This window comes from Stenella coeruleoalba, assembly GCF_951394435.1.
Source record: "Stenella coeruleoalba genome assembly, chromosome: 15".
NCBI lineage: Eukaryota > Metazoa > Chordata > Mammalia > Artiodactyla > Delphinidae > Stenella > Stenella coeruleoalba.
In genome coordinates, this window is record NC_137161.1 from 18,449,845 (window position 1) to 18,473,789 (window position 23,945).

At 45.9% G+C, this 23,945-nt stretch overlaps 1 protein-coding gene across 2 annotated transcripts in view; it reads left to right on the top strand.

Annotated features, from left to right (window-relative positions):
* The window catches only part of CHD6 (chromodomain helicase DNA binding protein 6), a 212,812-nt gene that overhangs the window by 160,258 nt on the left and 28,609 nt on the right, over positions 1-23,945 (top strand). For both annotated transcript variants that reach the window (XM_079946401.1, XM_079946400.1), the window contains 6 exons: positions 843-1,042; positions 1,965-2,124; positions 7,464-7,553; positions 9,826-9,929; positions 15,509-15,638; positions 17,311-17,371. In XM_079946401.1, coding sequence (XP_079802527.1) covers positions 843-1,042; positions 1,965-2,124; positions 7,464-7,553; positions 9,826-9,929; positions 15,509-15,638; positions 17,311-17,371 — 745 coding nt within the window. The remainder of the gene's footprint in view (positions 1-842; positions 1,043-1,964; positions 2,125-7,463; positions 7,554-9,825; positions 9,930-15,508; positions 15,639-17,310; positions 17,372-23,945) is intronic.

The window sequence follows — 23,945 nt, forward strand, 5'->3', positions numbered from 1 at the left end:
GTACTAATTTACTGCCTGGTACTGATTTCCTGCCTTTTTCCCCCAAGGACATATAAGGAATCAGTGTAGCAGATGTTAGAGTTAAGGCATGGTTCATGCAGGGCTCTGGCTCTGGTAGAAGTGGAGGGTTTAGCTTCTGGGAGCTCACCATTGCTTTCAAATACTGCAGCTGGAGTCAGTTGGGTTTTTTAATAATTTTTTTAATAGATTTATTTATTTTTATTTGTTTTTGGCTGCATTGGGTCTTCGTTGCTGCGCGCGGGCTTTCTCTAGTTGCGGCAAGTGGGGGCTACTCTTCATTGCGGTGCGCGGGCTTCTCATTGCGGTGGCTTATCTTGTTGTGGAGCACGGGCTGTAGGCGCACGGACTTCAGTAGTTGTGGCACGTGGGCTCAGTAGTTGTGGCTCGCGGGCTCTAGAGCGCAGGCTCTGTAGTTGTGGCGCACGCGTTTAGTTGCTCCGCAGCACGTGGGATCTTCCTGGACCGGGGATTGAACCCATGTCCCCTGCATTGGCAGGTGGATTCTTAACCACTGTGCCACCAGGGAAGTCCTGGACTCTGTTTTAATTCCAGACTTATTCCTCGCTCCAGATATTTTCATCCCTCCCTTCTTAACATTCTAGTGGTCGTATGAAGCTCTCTGTGTCCAGTGTCCAGGTCACCTCAGTGACATTTGGTGTGCTACAGTATGCGATCCTCGAAGGTCTTTCAGGACAAAGCCCTCAGGGTGATCAGGAAGCCCAGCAGGGGTCGAGAAGCACTCGGCTCCTGTTTGTCCTGCAATGTTGAAGGCATGCGTGGCCCTTCCGCCCTCTAACACCATTCTGTATTTCCACTCTCAGCTGGGGCCGGTGGAAGGACATTCTGACCCATGGACGATTCAAGTGGCATCTGAACGAGAAGGACATGGAGATGATTTGCCGGGCCCTGCTGGTGTACTGTGTCAAGCACTACAAGGGGGACGAGAAGATCAAGAGTTTCATTTGGGAACTGATCACGCCTACCAAAGATGGGCAGGCCCAGACCCTCCAGAACCACTCAGGTGAGGGGTGGCACGGGCCGTAGCCGAGAAGCAAACCCCTGTGGTTCCCTCTCTCCTCCCATGTGGGCCCGTGTTGCCGTGCTTTGGGCACATCTCTTCCTCGGGTGTATTTCCAGAAGGCTACCTGTGGGAAAGGATGCTGGTGTTTTCCATGTCCATTCTCCCTCAGAATCATCCAGTGTTAGCTGTGATATTTCGTTTAAGTGCAGGTGGGCCCTCTTGAAGTTCCCCACGTGCCGGTCCTGCCCACTAACCGGGGTGTCACAGGGGTTCCTTCTCTGATATGGGGACTCACACAGCGTGCCCTGCCTCAGTTCCACCTCTGTCTGTGCGTTTCGTTGTACTGCTCCTTCCCTGTGCTGAGACACAGCTCACCTTCACGTCTCAGACTGAGCATTCCTTTTCCCCGGCTAGGCTGTGAGGTCCCCACGGGCACAGGTTCTGCTACACCTTTCTTTTTTTTTTTTTGCGGTACGCGGGCCTCTCACTGTTGTGGCCTCTCCCACTGGGCAGAGCACAGGCTCCGGAAGCGCAGGCTCAGCAGCCATGGCTCACGGGCCATGGCAGCATGTGGGATCTTCGGCAGCATGTGGGATCTTCCCGGACTGGGGCACGAACCCGTGTCCCCTGCATCAGCAGGCGGACTCTCAACCACTGCGCCACCAGGGAAGCCCTGCTACACCTTTCTTGATCCTGCAGGACACTCGGTAGATTCTTGCTGCCTGACTGAATGGTCCTAGGGGTTACTAAGTAGGGGACCGGCTGTCTCCTCGCCATCCCTGCCTGGGGGATGGAGGAGTGGGGCCTGTCGTCCAGGGCCACCGTGCATAGCCTGGTTGCCTCTTTGCCACCCTAGGCCAGCTCTGTTCCGACAGCTGCGTTTAAGCCGTCTCGGCTCATGTTCCGTACCTTTCTGTCTCAGGGTTGTCCGCTCCAGTCCCCAGAGGGAGGAAGGGGAAGAAAACGAAGAACCAGCTGCTGCTCCCGGAGTTAAAGAACGCAGACTGGCTGGCCACCTGCAACCCCGAGGTGGTCTTGCACGATGATGGCTACAAGAAGCACCTCAAACAGCACTGCAACAAGTGAGTGTGCCCCCCTCACCCCTGGTGGCAGCTCCGCTCTGACAGCACGGCTTCCTGGGACCCCCCACAGGGCTGTGGGAGGCCACTTGATGCCCCTGTACCACCGTGCAAGGTCTGGAAAGGCGGATAGGCTGTGTGCTCGAAACTGGGTCAGGGTTCAGTCGCATTGAATCCTCTCTACCTCCTTTAATCATCCCTTTTCTCCCCCGGAACCCGGCCTCTCTTACCAGAGCAGTTCGTACAGGATCTTCTGACCTGACTCTCAAAATCCACGGAGGACGCTGGTGATTTCACTGCTCACTCTCCTTTTCCTCTCCCTCCCTCCACCCCTGAGGGCACATCAGGGAGAGCAGAAGACTGGCCTTGGTGGCCACCGCTCTCAGCCGTACCCTCTTGCCAGGTTGCTTCCTCTTCAGATTTGCTTTGACATTCATGGCCTCCCGGTGTTTGGTGGACATTCATTTGAGATAGTATTCTTTATATCCCGAGGCTAAGAGCTGGGGTGGGGCAGGCGGAAATAAAGGAGAAAGTGATAGAAAATGAAACTGTTCTTGTGAAGTTTAGTTTGGGGGAGTTAGGGCACCCAGCCACGAAACAATGACAGGTTTGCATGTGGGTACTTGCATCGCTGTACAGTGTATCTGTTAGAAGTAAAAGGACCCTTGGCAACCATCTAGCCCAGCTTCCTAGGCCAGGCAAGACTTACCTCCTCAGTATTCCTGGTAGGCAGTGAGAAGGCCTCAGCTTGCACACCTCTGGTTATAAAGAGTGTATTATCCTGTAAATCAAGATGTTTTGCTAGGTCTTTTCTTCCTCCCTGTAGCATCAACCTAATGGTTCTGTAGTTGTTGGGTTGTGGTTATTTTTCCTTTACTGCTGAAGTCTAACCCTGTCCTTTGATCCCTCCAAATATTTGAAGGTAGGTCTCATGCCCAATACTGTAATAAAAACTACCGCACACAAAGGTACAAGCTCTCTGGGGCAGTAGGTCTCAAGACAAGACTTAAAGGGCACTTGCTGCTGATAGCAGAGCCTGGCTGGGGCAGGACCCAACGGCATGTTCACTGACTGGATCAGAGTCACTGTGAGGGAGCAGAAAGGAAGCTGGCAGGGACGAGGGCTCCTTGATGGGAGACCTGGTATGGCAGGCTCACTGAGGAGTCCGTTGTAAGTACTAAGCAACCATATTTCTTGAACAAGTGAGACATGATAAAAAGTGATACTGGGGGAGAAAAATTAATCCAGTAACAATTTGCAAGATGGAGTAGGTGTTTACCTGGAGCTGAATGGCCAACTAGGAGAGTTCTGTCATAATACTAAGTATTGATCGTGATGACCTAGATTAGGGTGCTGACTGTAGAATTGGGGAGAAAGGGTCAAATACGAGAGCTGTGACTGAAGAAGAATCCATCACGTGTGACGAGGAATACAGAAAGCAGGTAACTCTGTGGCCGTCAGCCTCGTAGGCTGGAGAATGGCGGTGCTTGTAGCCATGACAGAATCAGAATCTATTCAGTAAACGATGAAGAGCAGCATGAAGGACTCGGGTTTTGCCTTATTAAGTCATAGCAGCAACATTTGGCTCTCGCATCCCCAGCTGGAGAGATTAACATAGAACTTCGCTTGACACCCGCACAGATGATCACAGATGTTGAGCCGAACTAACTGTGACCTTTGAGGAATTCCTTAACATTTCTAACCACCAGCCCCAAGGTCTTCCCTGAGTGCGGGCCTGACCCCGAGAATCAAAGAATAATGCAGTAAAGCACTTCTCTGGGTTTGAAGAAGCTGACTGCTGTTCATTCATCTGAATCTGACGGAGAGTACTGTCCTCTTTAGTCCTGGCTCAGCAGCCAAGAGATTCAGAGCCGGCAGGGGTCTTGCAGCTCCTCCCACGCAGCGTGGGGATTCTGTGGGCAGTGTCCCAACAGGGACTCCTCCAGCCTCTGCTTGAGCCTTCCTAGTGATGGGAGTTTACCACTTCTCAGCAGTACTCATTTAATTACCAGATGATTCTAATTAATTGTCCTTCTGTATATTGAATCTAAAATCCGCTTCCTTGAATCTTCCACCCTTTGATCTTGGGTCCTGGTTCTGTCCTGAAGTGCACCAGAGAACAGGCAGAGTTTCTTTAGCATAACTGGACTGTGAGCTTCTAGAATTGTGGGCTCTGTTAATTAGCAAATTTACTGCCACCCCAATATCAGATGTGATATCACCCAATATCAAGAAAGGTTCTGGGGTCAGGACTGCCTGGATTTGAATCCTGGCCCCATTACTTACCTGCAGGTGAATTATTTTAAAAATGAGGATAATAGTTCCTACCTCAGCATCGTTATGAAGATTAAGTGAGCTGATACATGCTGACAGATAGTGAGTACTCAAAGCATTTGCGTAATTAGTAGTACATGTAGTATTTAGGGGCGTGAAGTTGTTATCAAAAGAACTTCAAAAGGTTAAAAAGCAGCTGCTTCGAATCTAAGCTATAAGAAGTCAGGACAGTGACTGTGTGTTCAGAGTGGGTATAGTGACCAGAAGGGCCTACCGGGGGGGCCTTCCGGGGAAATGTTCTGCTTCCTGATCTGGATATTGGATACACATGTGCGTTTGGTATGTGGAAATTCATCGAGCTGTACATTTATGCAAAATGCACTTTCTGGAAGTATATTTCATACCAAGAGAATAGTTTTCTAGAAGAAGAAAGAAATGAAAGAAAAGGGAATACCGCCAGCCAAAAGTTTTAATAGGTTTTGTTTGGCTGAAGTGAAGGGTGTCACAGACCAGCTCCAGATCTCCTTCCCTGTGAGGTCAGATGCCACCTGGGGTTATCATCTCAGCCTGCGAGGAAGTGGCTCTCTAAGAGGAGTTGTCTGTCCGTCCTCTGAGTTGATTTACTTCTCATTTGCAGTATAGGTGAATACTACTGGCTTTCAGTTCTGTTCTCCTGTGCCGCAGATACTGCCCGATGTCAACACCTTTGCCTCTTTTTGGAGATATAGACACAGCTGTATCTTACGTCTTCTGGAAGCCTTCCTCTGATTGAGGTAGATCCAGGCGGGCAGGAATCCTATACCTAAGACAGCCTCTTTCCAGTTCTTGCTAAGGAGGCCGTCAGCTACTGCCAGCTAGGCAGAAGGATCAGGGACGATTGCAAATTCTTAGAGTTCTCATTCTCTGAGCTTTGAAAAAACATCTCGAAATTGAGTTGATTGACAGCTGAGGTAAGGAATGGTATGGCAGAAAAGTAAGGGTTCTTTCCCATCTAAGAGTTTGGGCTTCTATGTTGCCACCTACAACTTAAGCCCACAGTGGCACTTCCAACCCAGATCTAAGAAACTATGTTTTTTTAGAGGCCTCAACCCCTCGTTATTTAAACACCTTTTGAATAGGTAATACATACACGTGTTAACTAATATTTTTTGTCAAAAGTAAGTTTTCCTCCCACTCCAGCGCCCCTGTTTCCCTCTCCAGAGGCGACCACGGTTAACTGGGTTCTTCCAGAGATGCTCTGTGCAGGGCCCAGCAGTGGGAACGCACAGCCTCCTCTTACCTTCTCTAAAGTAGTATTTACTTTACATGCTGTTTGTGTTCTCGTCGCTCTTTTTTTTTTTTGCTGTACGTGGGCCTCTCACTGCTGTGGCCTCTCCCGTTGCGGAGCACAGGCTCAGCGGCCATGGCTCACGGGCCCAGCCGCTCCGCGGCATGTGGGATCCTCCCGGACCGGGGCACGAACCCATGTCCCCTGCATCGGCAGGCAGACTCTCAACCACTGCACCACCAGGGAAGCCCTCGTTCCTCTTTTTAAACAACTTACATGGAGATCAGTTCCTACAGAAGTACCTGTAAACCGGGCTTCTGCTTTAGTAGCTCGCCTTCACTCTTGCCTGGTGTCGACACAGTGGCAGGTACTCTTGTAACCCTCACTGTAGCATCTCCTCAGATGTGGTGGGCTTCTCTGTGCCTGTCCTTGGCTTTCACTCTGTTTTGCATACCTTCAGCCACCCGCCCCTAACCCCCACGGCCGTCTGCTGTGCTCTGATTCTCTTGTGGCTGGCCTTATTTCACGATTGGACTGTTGTAGGCTCCTCAAGAACAAGGTTAAACTAACGTTTACTTGTGTTACATACTCACGGTACCAGCACGGTGCAGGACACACCAGTTGCCCAACAGATGCTTAATTGCCTCATCTCAAACTTGCTGGGGCAGTTGCATGAAGCCTGAGTGTGGTCCGTGCCGAATCACAGGAGAGAAGACGGGATTGCTCTCTGGCAGTATCGCCATGAAAAAGACTTTAAAATATTCATGTAACATGTAACTATGTGCAAGTGAAACTATTTGAAAACAGCACCATTCAACATAACCTCACCCGTCACTAAACTAGGAAACTAGTAACGAGCCTCTTGGAAGGCAGCTTTGCCTGAGAGATCATTGTGGCCGTGTGGACAGGGTGAGACCTCTTAAGCAGGGGTCCCCAACGCCCAGGCCACGGACTGGTAGTGGTCCAGGCCGCACAGCAGGAGGTGAGGGGCGGGTGAGCAAGGGAAGCTTCATCTGCTGCTCCCCATCGCTCGCATTACTGCCTGAACCATCCCACCCCCCACCCCCCAGGTCCATGGAAAAATTGTCTTCCACGAAACCGGTCCCTGGTGCCAGGGATCGGTTGGGGACTGGGCTTCCCTGGTGGCGCAGTGGTTAAAAATCCGCCTGCCAATGCAGGGGACGCGGGTTCAATCCCTGGTCCAGGAAGATCCCACATGCCGCAGAGCAACTAAGCCTCTGCGCCACAACTACTGAGCCTGCGCTCTAGAGCCCGGGAGCCACAACTACTGAGCCCGCGTGCCATAACTGCTGAAGCCCACACGCCTAGAGCCCGTGCTCTGCAACAAGAGAAGCCACCTCAATGAGAAGCCCGCGCACCACAATGAAGAGTAGCCCCTGCTCGCCACAACTAGAGAAAGCTCGCGCGCGGCAATGAGGACCCAACACAGCCAAAAAATAAATAAATTTTTTTTTTTTTTAAAGTTGGGGACCGCTGCTGTTAAGGACCAGGTGGGACGCTGTTTCTGCTGCCCTCACCTCCCCTCCCTCACCTCCCACGCCCACAGGATGACCTTAACAGATGACTGATGAGATACATTTTCTTGAGTGAAATGGAGATATCACAATAATTTCTGCCATTAATACCTGGTGTTTTCTTTTTCTAGTCCTTTCTCATATATAACTTCATAGCCCTAACAACCCGGGAGCGCCCGGAAGTCCCCCAGGTCAGCTTGGGGATGGCAGTTCACAGGCAGCTTATGGGTTCTAATGTGTTTCATTACTGTGTTCACGTATCATAGGGTACTACTGCGGGTCCGGATGCTGTACTACCTAAAAGCTGAAATACTGGGAGAAGCAGCGGATAAAGCATTTGAAGGCACTCCGGCCAGGTAAACAGGTCAACCTTAGCTCCCAGTGTAAAAGCATTGCCATGAAATGCCTGTTGATGGAAATGGACAAACCTGCCTGTGTTTCAAGAGGCCCGTGTTCCCTCCCACCCAGGACCAGTTCTGGTAGAGCAGGCAGGCAGAATGAGGATGATTCAGCCAGGTCATCCACGAGTGAAATAAAGGAGAAAACAGCTGCTTACAAACACAGCTCTTGGTGAGGTTCTTAGTTGGGGTTTTTTTCTCCCAGTAGTGTTGTAAAATTGCTTTTAAAGCAGTCATTTCTCTACCTTCGCTAATCATTGTTCGATAGATATTAGTGACTTTGATACTTGATCCAACAGGTGTAGACTAAAAGCTCTACTTGGAATCCCACTCTTGGCCTTAGTCCTCTTCTACCTTTGAGTGGTTCTCCTTTATTTGCTAGTCGTATTACTAATACTTTGCCACCATTTGATGTGTTGTGCCTTAGTTTTGTAAGCTAGTGTTTCCAAAGCTGTAGAATCCTGTGGGAATATCCCAGGATTGGGGGGAATGAGGCTGCTGAGCCCCCAGCTACTACTTGATTGGACTGTCAGAAGTCACAGTGTATAAGTGGGATCCCCAGACAGCCTCCTTCACCTTCCCCAGATTGGCAGTTTGCTCTGGCCCCCACAACGCTGCTTGTTCCCAGGGGACATAGCAAGTGTTGGTATTTGAACTGTGCTTTGAGATTCCCTGGGGCCCTGGTTTCTTTCTCTTACTTTCCACTGGGCAGTGCTAATGACTTCAGTGGTCACAGGAGCACTAAAGAAGGAGAGAGGTGACAGGCAATGACAGTCCTACCCCTGAGGCATTTTGTAATTAGGACCAGTCATCTCATTGACTGTTACTACTTGGTAGTTACTATGGGCATTTCTAGTAAGGATAGGGAGGTGGGGTGTGTTGCTAAAACGTTCAATTTGTCAGTCATGTATATGCAGCAGAATTCAACTTGCTTATTTATATCCAGTGTTAACTGGGCAGAAGTGATGTATCTGAATTTACTCCTCCCCATCATGTGCTTTCTTAGATGCGTAGTTGGAGGGAAGTTAGTAGAACGTGGAACGAGTAGGTCCATTGCCCACCCCCTTCCCCCCGCTTCCCTCCTTCCCTCTGCTTCCCTCAATCTTAGCTCTCACTGGTCCCGTGCGGGTTAAATGCCTTATTGTGCAGAAAGTGCTGTGAGGAATGAATCACAGCTCATCCCCCAAAATTTGTTCAGCCCACGGCACCACGCAGGCAGAGCATTGGGCCCTGAAGTGGAGCCAGCTAGGGAGCACTGCCTGGAGAGGTGGGGGCCAAGGAGCCCCATCCCCACAGGGAGAGCTGGGCCCGGCAAGGGGCAGGCAGCCCTGTGTCACAACAAGAAGAACCTGATGGGAGAAGAAACTTCAGCATTGCAGAGGCACCATCCCAGGCAGCTGGGAGGTGGGAGGGAAGAGCAATCCAGATGGATGTTCTCCCCAAAACCCCAGAGCCTTCAAAAGAGTAAGGATGGTGCTCAGACAAATAAAGCCAGTCAGCTAAGGGTCCATGTGGGCTCTCAGAACATGGACAGAAACTCAGCAAGGGGCTGATCCCTCCATGTCAGCTCCCTGGGGTGAGCTGTGTTCATCCCTCTGGCCAGAAGTTTTACCCAGCAGTCCGTTAGCAGACCCTCACCAGGAAGTGCCTCCTGCTGTGGCTGCCAGCCTCTGAAAGGCTCTCTTCACACCCCACGTGCAGCAGTGCAGACTGGCTTGTTCTCAAATGGTGCCTGGGGTCTCCAAAGGTTGAATCCAGATGATTTGGGCACTTTGCAGCATTTGATCCTGTATGAATTCAGACACCTGAATGCATGTATCATGTATGAAGTCAGAAGGGGTGTTCTGCCTTCATATAACCAACGTATTGCTGGCTTTTGCCATGGCTGTCAGCCGAAGAGGCACATTAGAGCCACCTGACACGGGTAGAGCCCTCAGGCTGGCTGACTGTGCGTTCTCCACGAGGTGCTTTCAGATTCTGCGTCATTCAGTCTGAGTGGAGCCTGAATACCAAGTACATCTGCTGATGTAGCTCCCTCTGTAAACCAGGGGCAGAGCCCTGGTTAAGATATCTTGGCCCCCAGCTATCTGAATCCTCTCATTTGTTGTTGCTTCAGCTTCTCAGCATGCAGCCCGGGATGTGGCTTAGTATGAGGGTTCAGGCCGGGAGCTCTTGTGTTGTTTTCTGTCTGTGTTGACGGCACTCTGAGTCCACGCCCTTCCTTCCACAGGGAGCTGGACGTGCCTCTGCCCGACATCGACTGCGTGGAGATCCCAGTGGACTGGTGGGATGCCGAGGCCGACAAGTCGCTTCTGATTGGCGTGTTCAAGCACGGTGAGTGTTTCAGTGATTCTGATTGGCGTGTTCAAGCACGGTGAGTGTTTCAGTGATTCTGATTGGCGTGTTCAAGCACGGTGAGTGTTTCAGTGATTCTGATTGGCGTGTTCAAACACGGTGAGTGTTTCAGTGAACATTTTCTCTGGCCTGAAAAATTCCATAGGCCTGTTGCGTGTCTCTCTTAGAAAGTAGAGCCTCACCTCTGTCCTCTCAGAAATTTGGCCAGATGAATGTGTAAGTCATGAAAATATAGCAAATATAAGTATCAGTGAGGCACTTTGAAAGGGTGGCCACAAGGGCTTTGTTCAGTGTGTATCTTCCTCACTAGCCTCACCGCACCATTGTGCGTGGGATTGTTCACTCTTACGGTCCCAGCCTCCGGCCTAGTGCCTGTCACGTGGTAGGCCCCAGGGTTTCTTGAGTAAAGCAGTAAATAAATGGGGGAAATGTTAGGTTTTAGCATGTCACATGTATTCAGAATTCTAAGGTCGTTCTAGCTAATCTACATATTCCTAGTGTGTATTTTTTGCCCTATTGGTATAAAAATTCAAGAATAGTAGATGACATAGACATCTTTTTTTTTAATGTGGTAATATAGAGACTAAAGGGGACTGAGGTAGGTTTTTGAATAGCTTGGAAAAACTGAAATAAATGTCCTGTTTCTTCATTTCTGGCCTTGTTCTAACTACCTGCCCTTGCTTTCAGCCAACTGATAAAATGAATAATGAAAGTCCCAGATAATATCCACTGTGATGTGCCTAATACACACCTTCCCTGCCAGGTGAATTAGCCAAAATTTTGAACTGGAGAGCAGGGGTTAAAGTGGGAAGAGTTAGGTGTACTTGGCTTTCACTACCAGCTCTGCCAGTGACTAAATGTGTGACCTTGGGCAAGTCATAAACTTCTCTGACCTAGTTCCTCACCTGTACACTGGGGAGAGTATCAAGACAACCTACCTGGAGAGTTGTTTGAAGATTAAATGAGACAGTATATGTGGGCGGCCTAGAACAGTGCTTAGTGCATAACAGGTGTTTGGTGCTGTCCACTGTCACTTATTCCTCTGCCTTTGGAAGGTTAACTCTCTTTCTAACACACGCCCTGTGAGTAGAATTCTTCAACATTTGCAGGCCAACCTGCAATATTTACGTAACAACCACGCGTGTACCTATTTTAATGAAGAACCCTTCAAAACGTAGATTCTGGTGTTACAAATGCAGGCTTTGGGGGAGGGTCTGGTGCTGTTGAGAGCCCTTTATCAAACCACTGGGGTAAGGGAGTCAGAGTCAAGATGGCAGAGTAGGAACGTCCTGAGCTCACGTCCTCCCACGGGCATGTGGAAATTACACCTGCTTACAGAGTAGCTGTGTCTGAGAATGACCTGAGGACTAGCAGAAAAGACGTTCCCCAAATGGAGACGTAAAGAAGGAGCCACAACAAGAATCGTAGGCGAGGCGGAGGTGCAGTCTAGCCTGGGACCCACACCCCCGGGTTGGTGACCCACAAGCATCAGAGGACAGCAAAGAACGAGTGTGGACGAGGATGTGGAGAAAAGGAACCTTTGAGTACTTTTGACAGGATTGTAAATTTGTGCAGCCACTATGGAAAACGGTATGGAGGTTCCTCAAAAAATTAAAAATGGAATTACCATCCGGTCCAGCAACTCCACTTCTGTATACTTACCCAAAGAAAACAAATACACTAATCCAAAAAGATATGTTCATTGCATCATTATTTACAGTAGGCAAGATATGGAAGCAGCCTAAATGTCCATCAATGGATGAATGGATGAAGAAGATGTGGTGTATATATACAATGAAATATTATTTGAGCATAAAAAAGAATGAAATCTCACCATATGCAACGACATGGATGGACCTAGAGAGTAATATGCCAAGTAAAATAAGTCAGGCAGAGAAAGCCAAATGCTACATGACCTCACTTTATATGTGGAAACTAAAAATCAAAACAAATGAACACACAAAACAGGTGCTTATAGATATGGAGAGCAAAATGGTGGTTGCCAGAAGGGAGGGAAGTGGGTTGGTGGGCAAAATAGGTAAAGGGGATTAAGAGATACAAACTTCTATTTATAAAATAAGTCACAAAGAATATGGTCAGTAATCCTGTATTAGCTTTGTGTGTGGGGACGGATAGTTACTAGACTTATTGTGATGATCATTTCATAATGTATTTAAATGTCCAGTTATTCTGTTGTACACCTGAAACTAACATAATATTGTACATCAGCTATAATTCAATGAAAATTTTTCAAATCACTGAGGTTAGGCTAAAGCAGTGCTGTCCACTAGAACTACTACTAGTGATGGAAGTGTCCCGTTTCTGCGCCGTCCTCTACGGATGCCGCTCGCCGTGTGTGGCTGTTGAGCACTTGAAATGTCACTAATACAACTGAGCAGCTGTATTTTTAATATCATGTAATTTTAATTAGTTCAAATTTAATTAGCCGTATGTGGCTCCTCTGCTGGACAGTGCAGGGCTAGAACTCAGCTCTGAAATGAGAAGAGGAACCATGTGACCTCTCCGTGAAGCACAACGAACCAGTCTCTTATCAGAAATGGTAGAGTCAATCTGATGATATCTAAGGTTACTTTCAAATCTAAAATTCTTCTGCTCAGTGAAGCAGCTCGCAGGGTTGCAAGTTAATAATTCCTGTGTTTCCTGAGCACGCCTGTGAGACTTGAAGATGGTGCATCACCCACTCCGTTCAGGTTCTCCCAGTTGAGTGAGCTCTGGTATTCAGGGTCAGAGCTGGGGGGGCAGGTGCCGGGGAGGTGATGCATGCAGTGCCTGAAGTACCTGGTGTAATGTGATGAGCTTAGCAGACACGCTGTAAAGATGGGGAAGACTTAGCCTCTGTACCCAGTGCTGGGGGACTGGTGTTAAGCCACACATGCAGACTGGCTCCCTCTTGGATGGGACCAGACCCGTGTAGTTGGACAGTGACATTGGAGTCAAACCTAGGCTGGGTTGGACCAATGCCGATGCTTGGCTGCGTGGGCCCATCCTCCTTGGTGTCTTGCGTAGTCCAGATCAGATCCTGCTTCTGGCGGGGGGCTGCTCTGCTGGGTCTGCTCCAGCAGACATTCTGTGCGCCTAGGCTTAGACCTGTCCTCACCTGGGTAACACACCTCATTACCCCACGAAATAGCCCTCTCCACAGGATAACCAAGCCCACACAACGTGTCTTACCAGGTGACAAACTCCCAGATACCCAGCAGCCGATGGAGATGTGATATTTTCAGAGAGCCAAGCTGTCTGGCGTTTACTTTTCAGGGTTCTATCAGGAGCTCTCTCTGCCTTGCCTCCATGCCCTGGAGACATAGTATGAGCTGTAGAGCTGCAGCCATTTTCTTTGTTAAGAAATACACAGCTGTTCATCGTCCAAGGTTTTGTGGATCTTCTGCTCCATCCCAGACATAGCCTGCTACGACCCTGCTCAGATCGGAAGACCAAAGCCCCGGTTCCATCTCCGAGCTGACCCCCGTGGAAGAACTGGCTGGAGCTTCCGCTTACAGCAAGAAGGACCCTGCAGCAAATCTGTGCTGAATGATGCTGTTGACCGCTCTTGATCGCATTAGGAAATAGGCAGCCTGGATTTATGAAATACTCATCAAGCTATGGATTTTAGTATTTCTGTTCATACTCTTATAGAGGAACTTCTAGACTAAGTGGAGAGAGGCAAGCAGCCTACGCCACCTGTTGCTCTATTTATGTCTTTATGTTGCTATTACAGCTCCTACTACTGTCTGTTCAGGACAGTTGTTAGGGTTTTCTAGGGAACTGGGTCAATCACTCTTCCTCGCCTCCAGCTTCATAGCTGGTTGAGAAATAGAAATGCCGAATTTGTCTAGACTTCAGGCCTGCACATGACAAGAAGAAGTCTGCAGAGCAGAGACTCACCCAGGTAGTAGGCACCTGGAGGGACCGGCCTGCTTCAGGCCCTGTCCAGCACAGCATGCGTGAGGGCAGGACCCTCATGGACAGTTAACCTCCCTCCATGATAAAGGGTCAGAGGAGGAAGGTTTCACCATCTCAGCTATGAGATAAAGCATCCCTCTTTTCCTGGGGAGGGGGCAGGTAGAGACGATGGCAGGCATGTCCTCAAGACAGCAGGAGCATGGTGGGCATTTCTGTTGTGATGTGAGCTGAGGCAGACCATGGGGAGAGGGTGAGAATGGTTCTTCCTACAGTGATTATTGGAAGAGAGTCTGGGCCAAACTGACACATCCAGTCAGTGGTTTGTTGAGTGTATACAGTGCCAGGCCCTGTGCTAGGTACTGAATGTATAATGATGAGTAAAAACAGATACAGATTCTGTCCCTGGGGAGCCCACAGTCTCATGAGAGAGGCTTACAGTAATCAAACAATTGCCCTAAGGAATAAGTGAATAAAGAAGAACATAAGGCCCCAGTTTCTCCTGCCATATGCCTCGTGCAGGCAGCACCTGTCATGGAGATGGCAGAAATGTCACTTTGAATTAAAAGATAAAGCACCTGCAGCTCCTCAGATAAAAAGTACCAGGTGCTGACTACACATGAGGGCTAGAACAGCATCAACAGTGATACCAGAACAAAAACCAATATAGAAGGGAAATACCCAACAGAGTAGAATCAAGTCTGTTACTAGCAGCCAAGCCGGTGCTCATTTTAGGTACAGCACCTTATATCACCTGTGATGGGGTCTCTCTGTACATACTACAGAGTTAGAAATTGACTTACTTAGGGGCAACATGGAAAGGGTTTTGATGATCATGAAGGAGTTTCCCCCCACAATAGTTCGATATGACAATAGCTGTGACCAAATAAATATTCCTGTCTCATTATAGGATTACATTAGATTCAATAAAATAACAAATTGTCGTGCATGGCATCATCAAATTAAAAGGGATATTTTTTCATCATTTTGCCTTCTGTCTGAGGTCTCCGTTCTGGATCAGAAATCCTCCATCTATTTTTGACTCTGGGGATATGGTGAGAGGCAGTTCCAAAGCCCTGGCCAGTAGATTAGGATTTCATACTGAGTTTGTGAATATAGAGGGAACGGGTCTGTTTTAATCCAATCGACAATCACAGTAGTCCTCTTTATATTTCATCCTTTGCATCCATTACTTTGCTCAGCTTCCCTTTCTAACACATGGGATAAAATTGGACCATAAGAAAACTAGGCCTGTTCATGAGATGACAAGATAATAGGGTGTCCAGAGTTGGGGGGTTGGTGAGGGGAAGACATTGCAAAACCAGCTTGCCTGATTCCCTTGCTGTCCAAAAGACGCAAACAAGTAGGAATTGTATCTGTATCTTGTGTGTCTTCACGGACGCAGAATATTTACATCAGCTTTCATTTTGGGGCGAGCACTACTTCCTCAAAGGTGTCCACTTTAGCGCAAGGATCTTCCCCTGACAGGCAATCTTACAGGATCCGGTCATTTTTAAATCAGTATTTTTTTGTTTGTTTTGCGTTTTATTTAATAAGGGAAACAAAATGACTGTCTAGGGCGCAAGGCAGATCTTGTGAGTTCTGACATGACCTCATTGTTCCTCATTACCCCTGATCAGGTTACGAGAGGTACAATGCCATGAGAGCAGACCCAGCACTTTGCTTCCTGGAGAAGGTTGGGATGCCAGACGAGAAGTCCCTTTCTGCAGAGCAGGGTGTTACAGATGGGACCTCAGACATTCCCGAAAGGTGAGACGCTTCATGGGCCAACCACAGTGTGACTTGTCGCCCCACGAATCTCTGACCGCATACATCCAGCACTCTAAAATAGTCTCTTTCTCACGGTCTGGCATCTCCCTTAAACCTGAACTGCCTTCCAGAATTGCTGCTTTGGTTACATCCTACGATGCCTCAGGCTTTTCCCTTGAATCCCAAACACTTTGAACCAGATACCAGTTCCTGTCCTTCCTGAGTTCCCCAAGCTGCCCACCATCCTGCCTACTCCTTAATCAGGCTCGTCTGGTCAGAGGATTCTCGGAAGAATTCAGACCTCTCATAACTTCTCATACTTGGCAGAAAGTTAAAGAAGCGGTACAGCAAGTTCAGGCTTCCTGACCTTGAAGTGCCTCAGATGAAGTTCCAGTGTTATTTAAAGATTTCATGGTCCATGAGTAAGGTGGACTTAGGAGCCACTGCTTGATGGCCGTGGCATTCAGGTCTTGTCACTGGGTTGTGCGCAAAAAAATATGGAAGCATCCCCTTTGTCGAGTTTTAATTACTTTGGGCATAACTCCAAAATGTGTAAATTCATAGGAAAGCTAAATAGCGAAAAGCTGTGGTTTTCATATATATATATATTTGGAAAACATCGCATATATCTCTTAGCTTGTGTTTGGTAAGCTTTTGGCCTGATCTTCCCCCCAAAAGTAGCATTTCCTGGGGCCACGGGCAAGCCTGGACATGAGGGTGCACAATGCCAGGCCCCCTAACCATGTGCTAAGGCAGAGAAAAGGATGAAATGCATTTTCCATCTGTCCTTAGCTCCTGGTGAACGCCCTAGCTATTGCAACGTTCTCTGCCCCGAAGATAATAAAGATGCATTCAGAGAGATACTAACAAATGCCCGAAGGACCAGTGGTGTTAATGTTGGGCACACGGGGTCAGGGAAAACACCACCTGGGGGAGGTGCCCGAATGTGGCTTACAGCTGGTATCTTTGGGGGTGGCTGTTCTTTCTGTGGTTAAGCAATGAAGGTAGGAGGCTCCTTCTGCCCCCAGGACCTGAACAACAGAGAGAAGAATATTTGAGACAGGAATCCTTCAAAGTTGATTTTACCAGGGATCGTGAAAAACAGGTAGGCATCAGCAGTAGTTAAGCTCACAAGGGAGAAGATGTTAGGCAGCTAATCTAGGGACGAGCAGCTGATGGTCCGGAGGGCAGTGTCCTTCCTCAGCACGCACGGCAGAGCTCCCTTTCAAGGAAGTGACGGCCGCTAAATGTGGGGAGCGATTCTGCCTCCACGGCATCCTACTGTGGGATCTGGGGGTCAGCACATCAGGACTCCTAGTTTGCATGGCTGTCAGCCTTAGACTCTGTTCTTTTATCAAAGCCGCTTATCCAGACAGTTCTTGATGGGCAGTAATTACCTTTTTAAAGATAGCATCATTGTTGAATAGCCGGCCTCTGAACTTGCCTGAGTAGATCATGAGTCTCGTGCTAAAGTCTCATTTGAGTGGAAGTCGTTGCTCGTAGAAGTTGTAACACTGGAAAAACCAAGATTTTGAGGCCTGTGGGGCAAGGGATCTACTAATATTCTCTTTGGTCAGTGATTCTGGGGGATTTTCATGCAAGCATCCTAGTTGCAAAATAGCTTCTAGGTGGTGTGTGATGCTTTTTATTTTTTATTTTTAATTTTATTTAGAGGCAACACAGATAAAGAAGACAATACAGAAGACAAAGTAGATGGCCTCCAGAAACAAATGGTGAGTCACATGTGCTGTGTTTGTAATCCACTATCTTTAATATCAAGAGAGAAATCCCCATCTTGGTATATTGGTCTTTGGGAACTTGATTGCATTGCTGCAGTTGCATTGCATTTTCCCCAGCATTTTACTGTAAAAATTGTCAACTCACAGACTGCGTTGCCCTTTTATTCTAATGAAACTTTTGCTTTTGAGGTGACTGTAGATTTTAGATGGAATTGTAAGATACAATACAGGGTGATCCCGTGTACCTTTTATCCAGTTTCCCACCAGGGGGACATCTTGCAAAACTATGATACAATATCACAGGCAGGATGCTGACATTGACAGAATCAAGATATAGGACATTTCCACCGCCACAGAGATCCACCATGTTGCCCTTTTATAGCCACATCTGCATCCCTCCTATCTTCACCTCCTTTTTAATCCCTAGCAACCACTAACCTATTCTCCACTTTTGTAGTTCTGTCATGTTAAGAATATTATATAAATGGAGTCATACAGTATGTAACCTTAGGGGCTTGGCTTTTGTCACTCAACATAATTCCCTGTAGATGGATCCAGATTGTTGTGTGTAATGATAATTCATTCCTTTATATCACTGAGTAGTATTTCTCCCTTCATCCATTGAAAAACATCTGGGTTGTTTCCAGTTTTTCACTATTGCAAGTACCTCTGTAAACATCTGCATACAGATTTTGTGTGAACTTACATTTCCATTTCTCTGGGGTAAATGTCCAAGAGTATAATTGCTGAGTCATGTAGTAGTTATATGTTTAGTATTTTCAAGAAACTGACAAGCTGTTTTCTAGAGTGGCTGTACCATTTTACATTCCCACCAGTGATGTATGAATGATCCACTTTCTCCTCATCTTCACTGGCTTTTGGTGTTGTCACTAATTTATTTATTTATTTATTTATTTATTTATGTTTTATTGGCTGCGTTAGGTATTCATTGCTGTGTGCGGGCTTTCTCTAGTTGCGGCGAGCGGGGGCTACTCTTCATTGCAGTGCACGGACTTCTCGTGGTAGCTTCTCTTTGTTGCAGAGCACGGGCTCTAGGCACACGGGCTTCAGTAGTTGTGGCACACAGGCTCAGTAGTTGTGGCTTGTGGGCTCTAGAGCGCAGGCTCAGTAGTTGTGGTGCACAGGCTTAGTTGCTCCACAGCACGTGGGATCTTCCCAGACCAGGGCTCGAACCCATGTCCCCTGCATTGGCAGGCGGATTCTTAACCACTGTGCCGCCAGGGAAGTCCCTGTTTCTTAATGCTGTTAAAATATGGCCTATGGAAAACTCCTCAAGTTGGCTTCTGAGTTCTTTTGACATGATTCAGTCAAATATGGAAAGGAGGAAAACTATGAAAAATTCATACATATACATATATCCCCTCTTATTTAGATTTCCTTCACATTTAGGTCACCACAGAGCAATGAGTAAAGTTCCCTGTGCTATACAGTTCGTTCTCATTAGTTATCTGTTATATACATAGTAGTTTATATGTGTCAATCCCAGCCTCCCAATTCATCCTACTCCCCCTTCTCCACCCTTGGTATCCGTAAGTTTGTTCTCTACATGTGTGTCTCTATTTCTGCTTTGCAGATAAGTTAATCTGTACCATTTTTCTAGATTCCACATATAAGCATTAATATACAATGTTTGTTTTTCTCTTTCTGACTTGCTTCCTTTTGTATGACAGTCGCTAGGTCTATCCACATCTCTGCAAATGGCACTATTTCATTCCTTTTTATGTCTGAGTAATATTCCATTGTATATATGTACCACATCTTCTTTATCCATTCCTCTGTAGATGGACATTTAGGTTGCTTCCATGTCCTGGCCGTTGTAAATAGCATTGCAAGGAACATTGGGGTGCGTGTATCTTTTTAAATTATAATTTTCTCTGGGTATATGCCCAGGTGTGGGATTTCTGGGTCATATGGTAGTTCTGTTTTTAGTTTTTTGAGGAACCTCCATACTGTTCTCCATAGTGGCTGTATCAATTTACATTCCCAGCAACAGTTTAGGAGGGTTCCCTTTCACCACACCCTCTCCAGCATTTACTGTTTGTAGATTTTTTGATGATGGCCATTCTGACTGGTGTGAGATGCTCAACATCACTAATTACTAGAGAAAAGCAAATCAAAACTACAGTGAGGTATCATCTTGTTATCCTTTTGATGTCTGCAGAATTTATAATGCTATTCCCTGTTTCATTCCTTGTATTAATAATTTGTGTCTTCTTTTTCTCTTATTATTCTGGCTAGAAATTTGTCTGCTTTATCTTTTTAAAGAATTGGAACTTTGTTTCATTGATTTTTCTCTGTTTTCTATTTTAAATTTCATTGATTTCTGCTCCTTATTATTCTTTTCCTTCCAGTTTTGTGTTGTTTTTTTTTGTTTGTTTTTGTTTGTTTGTTTGTTTTTTGGCTGTGTTGGGTCTTTGTTGATGCACACGGGCTTTCTCTAGTTGCAGTGAGCGGGGGCTACTCTTTGTTGCGGTGTGTGGCTTCTTGTTGCACAGCACAGACTCTAGGCACACAGGCTTCAGTAGTTGTGGCATACGGGCTCAGTAGTTGTGGCACACAGGCTTAGTTGCTCCGCGGCATGTGGGATCTTCCCAGACCAGGGCTCGAACCTGTGTCCCCCGCATTGGCAGGCGGATTCTTAACCACTGTGCCACCAGGGAAGCCCCTCTGTTCTATTTTCCTCTTTTTCTAGATATTTGGGGTGGGAGCTTAGATTACTGATTTGAGACTTTTGGGCTTATTTAATGTATGCATTCAGTGCTATAAATTTCCCTCTCAGCATTACTTTAGCTAGGCCCCACGATTTTTACTATTTATTATAAATAGTAAAATTTGTTGTATTTTCATTTTCATTCAATTAATTTTTTTTTCCCTTGAGACTTTTTCTTTGGCCCATGGATTATCAGACATGTGTTATTTAATTTCCAAGTATTTGGAGATTGTCGTATAATCTTTCTGGTTTTTATTTCTAGTTTGATTCCATTGTGCTCAGAGAATACACTCTATTATTTCAGTGGTTTTAAATTTGTTAAGTTATTTTTGTGGCCCAGGATATGGTCTCTCTTGGTATATGTTGCATGGGCACTTGAAAAATATGTGTATTGTGCTGTTGTTGGGCAGAGCGCTGCATAAATGTCAATGCAGTCCTGTTAGTTGATAGTGTTTAGTTCTTCTGTATTCTTGCTGATTTTCTGTCTAGTTGTTGAGAGAGGAGTATTGAAGTCTCCAACTATAATTATGGACTTGTGTATTTCTCCTTTCAATTCTATCAGTTTTTGCCTCACGTGTTTTGCAACACTGTTGTCTGGTGTATACACATTTAGGATATGTCTTCTTGGTGGGTTGACTCTGTTGTCAATATATAATGTACCTGCTTGTGTCTGATAGTTTTTTTTTGCTCTGAAGTGTACTTTATCTGATATTAATATAGCTACTCCTGGTTTCCTTTGATAAATGTTTGCATGATATAACTTTTTCCATCCTTTTACTTTCAACCTGCCTATGTGAAATGAGTTTTCTATAGACAGTATTTAGTTGGGTTATATTTTTTAATGCACCCTGTCTTATAGTTGATGTATTCAGCCACTTACATTTAATGTAATTATTGATGCATTAAGCCTTAAGTCTGACATTTTGTTTTCTCCATTTTTTTATTCTCTGTTTTCTTTTTCCTGACTTCTTGTGGGTTATTTGAAACTTTTTTCTGATCCCTTTTTTGATTTATCTATGTTGGGTATGTTTTGTTGGGTTTTTTTTTTAAGTTTCTTAGTGGTTATTCTAGATATTTCATTACATATAATATATCACAGTCCACTGGTATCATCATTTTACCAGTTCAAGTGAAGTATAGTGTCCTTACTTCTAGTTTTGTCCCTTTATAATATAATTGTCTTAAATATTTCTTCTACATACATTTAGAATCATATCAGACAATGTTATAATTTTTGCTGCAATTCTGAAATATAATTGAGAAGATGCAAGAGGATAAGGAACATCTACTGTATTTTTATTTACTTTGTTCTTCCTGGTGTCCCAAGATTTCTTCTTTCTGTTGAGAGAAATTCCATTAGCTGTTCTTTTAGGATAGGTCTACGGTTGACAGTTCTTTTATTTTTCCTTCATCTGAGAATATCTTAATATCCCCTTTATTCCTGAAGGATATTTTCACTGGATATAGGATTCTGGGTTGACAGTTCTTTTCTTTCAGCTCTTGAAAAATGTTGTGCTACTTCCTTCTGGCCTCCCTGGTTTCTGATGAGAAATCTTCTGTCACTCAAGTTGTTTTTCCCCTTAGGTAAGGTGTCTTTTCTCTGTTGCTACTTTCAGGATTTTTTTTTCTTTCTTTCTTTAGTTTTCAGAAGCTTAACTGTGATTTTTGTGTGTGTGGACTTCTTTGAGTTTATCCTGTTTGGTGTTTATCATCTTCTTGAATCTGTAGGTTAGTGTCTTTCACCAGATTTGGGGAGTTTTCAGCCATTATTTCTTGAATTCCTTTTTCCTCCCCTTCTGGAACTCTGATGGTATGAATGTTAAATCTTTTGTTATAGTCCCACTGGTCCCTGAGGTTCTGTTTTTTGTTTTGTTTTGTTTATTTTGGCTGTGCCTCATGGCTTGCAGGATCATAGTTCCCCAACTGGGGATCGGACCTGGGCCACAGCAGTGGAAGCGCCAAGTCCTAACCACTGGACCACCAGGGAATTCCCTGTTTAATGTTTTTTTTAATCTGTTTCTCTCTGTTGGTCACACTGGGTACTTTATATTTTTCTCTCTTAGAGCTCACTGATTCTTTTCTCTTTCTCCTCCATTCGCTTTTGAGCCTGTCCATTGTGTTCTTGTTTTTGTTTGGTCTGGTTCATTTCATTATTGTATTTTTCAAATCCAAAATTTCCCTTTGGTTCTTCTTTGGATCTCTCTTTCTTTGCTGAGATCTTCTTTTTCTTTGCTGAGATTTTGTGTTATCATTTGTGGCAAGTATGTTCAGAATTCCTCATTGAGGACTGCTTTAAATTCTTATGTCAGATAATTCTCAGATCTCTGTCATTTCAGTGTTAGCGTCTATTGATTGTCTTTTCCCATTCAGTTGGAGATCTTCCTGGTTCTTGATGTGATAAGTGATTTTTGATTGAAACCTGAACATTTGGGGTATTACATTGTGAAACTCAGGATCTTATTTAAAACTTCTGTTGTAACTGATTGCCTGTGACACCTCTGTTGCAGGGGAATGGGGCAGGGTGGGTGGCAGAGTACACCACCTTTTTACTGCTTGGTGGGAGTAGAGTTAATGTTCCCAGTCAGCCCCTGAAGATACCCAAGGCAGGGGTGTTTCTCATTACTGTTGGGCAGGAATGGAAGTTTAGATCTCCACATGGTCTTTGCTGACACCATGGGTGTTGGGGACCTTATTACCACCTAGCAGGGATAAAAGTCCCAGCTCCCTACTTGGCTTTTTGACACCACCCAGCAGGGGAATGGGGAGCCCTGTTCCAGCCTGGCAAAGGTGGAAGTCTAGAGTCCACCTTTAGACTCTAGAGGCCCACTCAGCCTCTGCCGGCATGGATGTGGTGAGCAGAAGTTTTTTCTGTTATGTTGAGCTGAAGTGTAGCACATCTTGTCTTAACATTTTGTCCATTCCTAGCTTGCCCTTTTCCTAGTCCTTCACTAGAGAGAGCAGGCTTTTGTTGGGGCTTTTTTTGTCTGTACCCTTTGTCATTTCCAGATAGCCAGCTTCTTTACCTCCAGATCTAGGATATATAAGGCAAAAAAGAAAACCCAGGAAACTCACCACTGTGTCATCCCATGTGTCCCAAAGTCCCTGGTTGGTCTGCCTTCTCTTCACCTTTCAGAGTTTTCTTAGGTTTGTTTTATATATAATGTCCAGGGGTTTTAGTTGTAAATATTGTGTGGAATAGGGAAATAGGCATCTTCCCAGAAGCAGAAGTCTATATTGCATTTTACAGATGAGTTTCTAGGGCTTTGCATAAGCAGACCAAAACCTTACTAGGGCCCCAGCACTATTTGACCACATTTTCTCTGGCTTTCAGTGGAGCAAATAAATCTGTTAGAATTTCATGGGTTCCGTATCCCAGAGGTTACTGTAGCATTGTCCTCGCCTGACTCCATTACTAGAGTAATCTTTCTTCTCCTCCTGATCACCAATCAAAAGTTTTCAATTCTCTTCTTTTGGTTCTAGTTTGGAGAATGGTATTTACCTTGGTTTCCATCAGCTCTGATTGCTGTAACAGTAACAATGACATCACTTTCCCAAAGTAAGAAATAATTATTTTTTGAAGATATGTTTCCATATCTCCTTGAGGTTTGCGAAGCAGTGGATTGAAGCAAATCAGCATGAAGCTTCAGACCCTGGACCTGAAGGAAGTTGGGTTTGGTCTTGACAATTAAAATCTGAGCTCTGCCATTCTGGTAGAAGCTCTGCCTAGCTTTTACAGTAACTTCCTTTGTCTGGAATGTGGGATGTGTTTTCCCGTGGAAATAACTTGAGTACCAAAGAAATGAAAATAGTACCTTAAATTCATATGGAACTTTACTC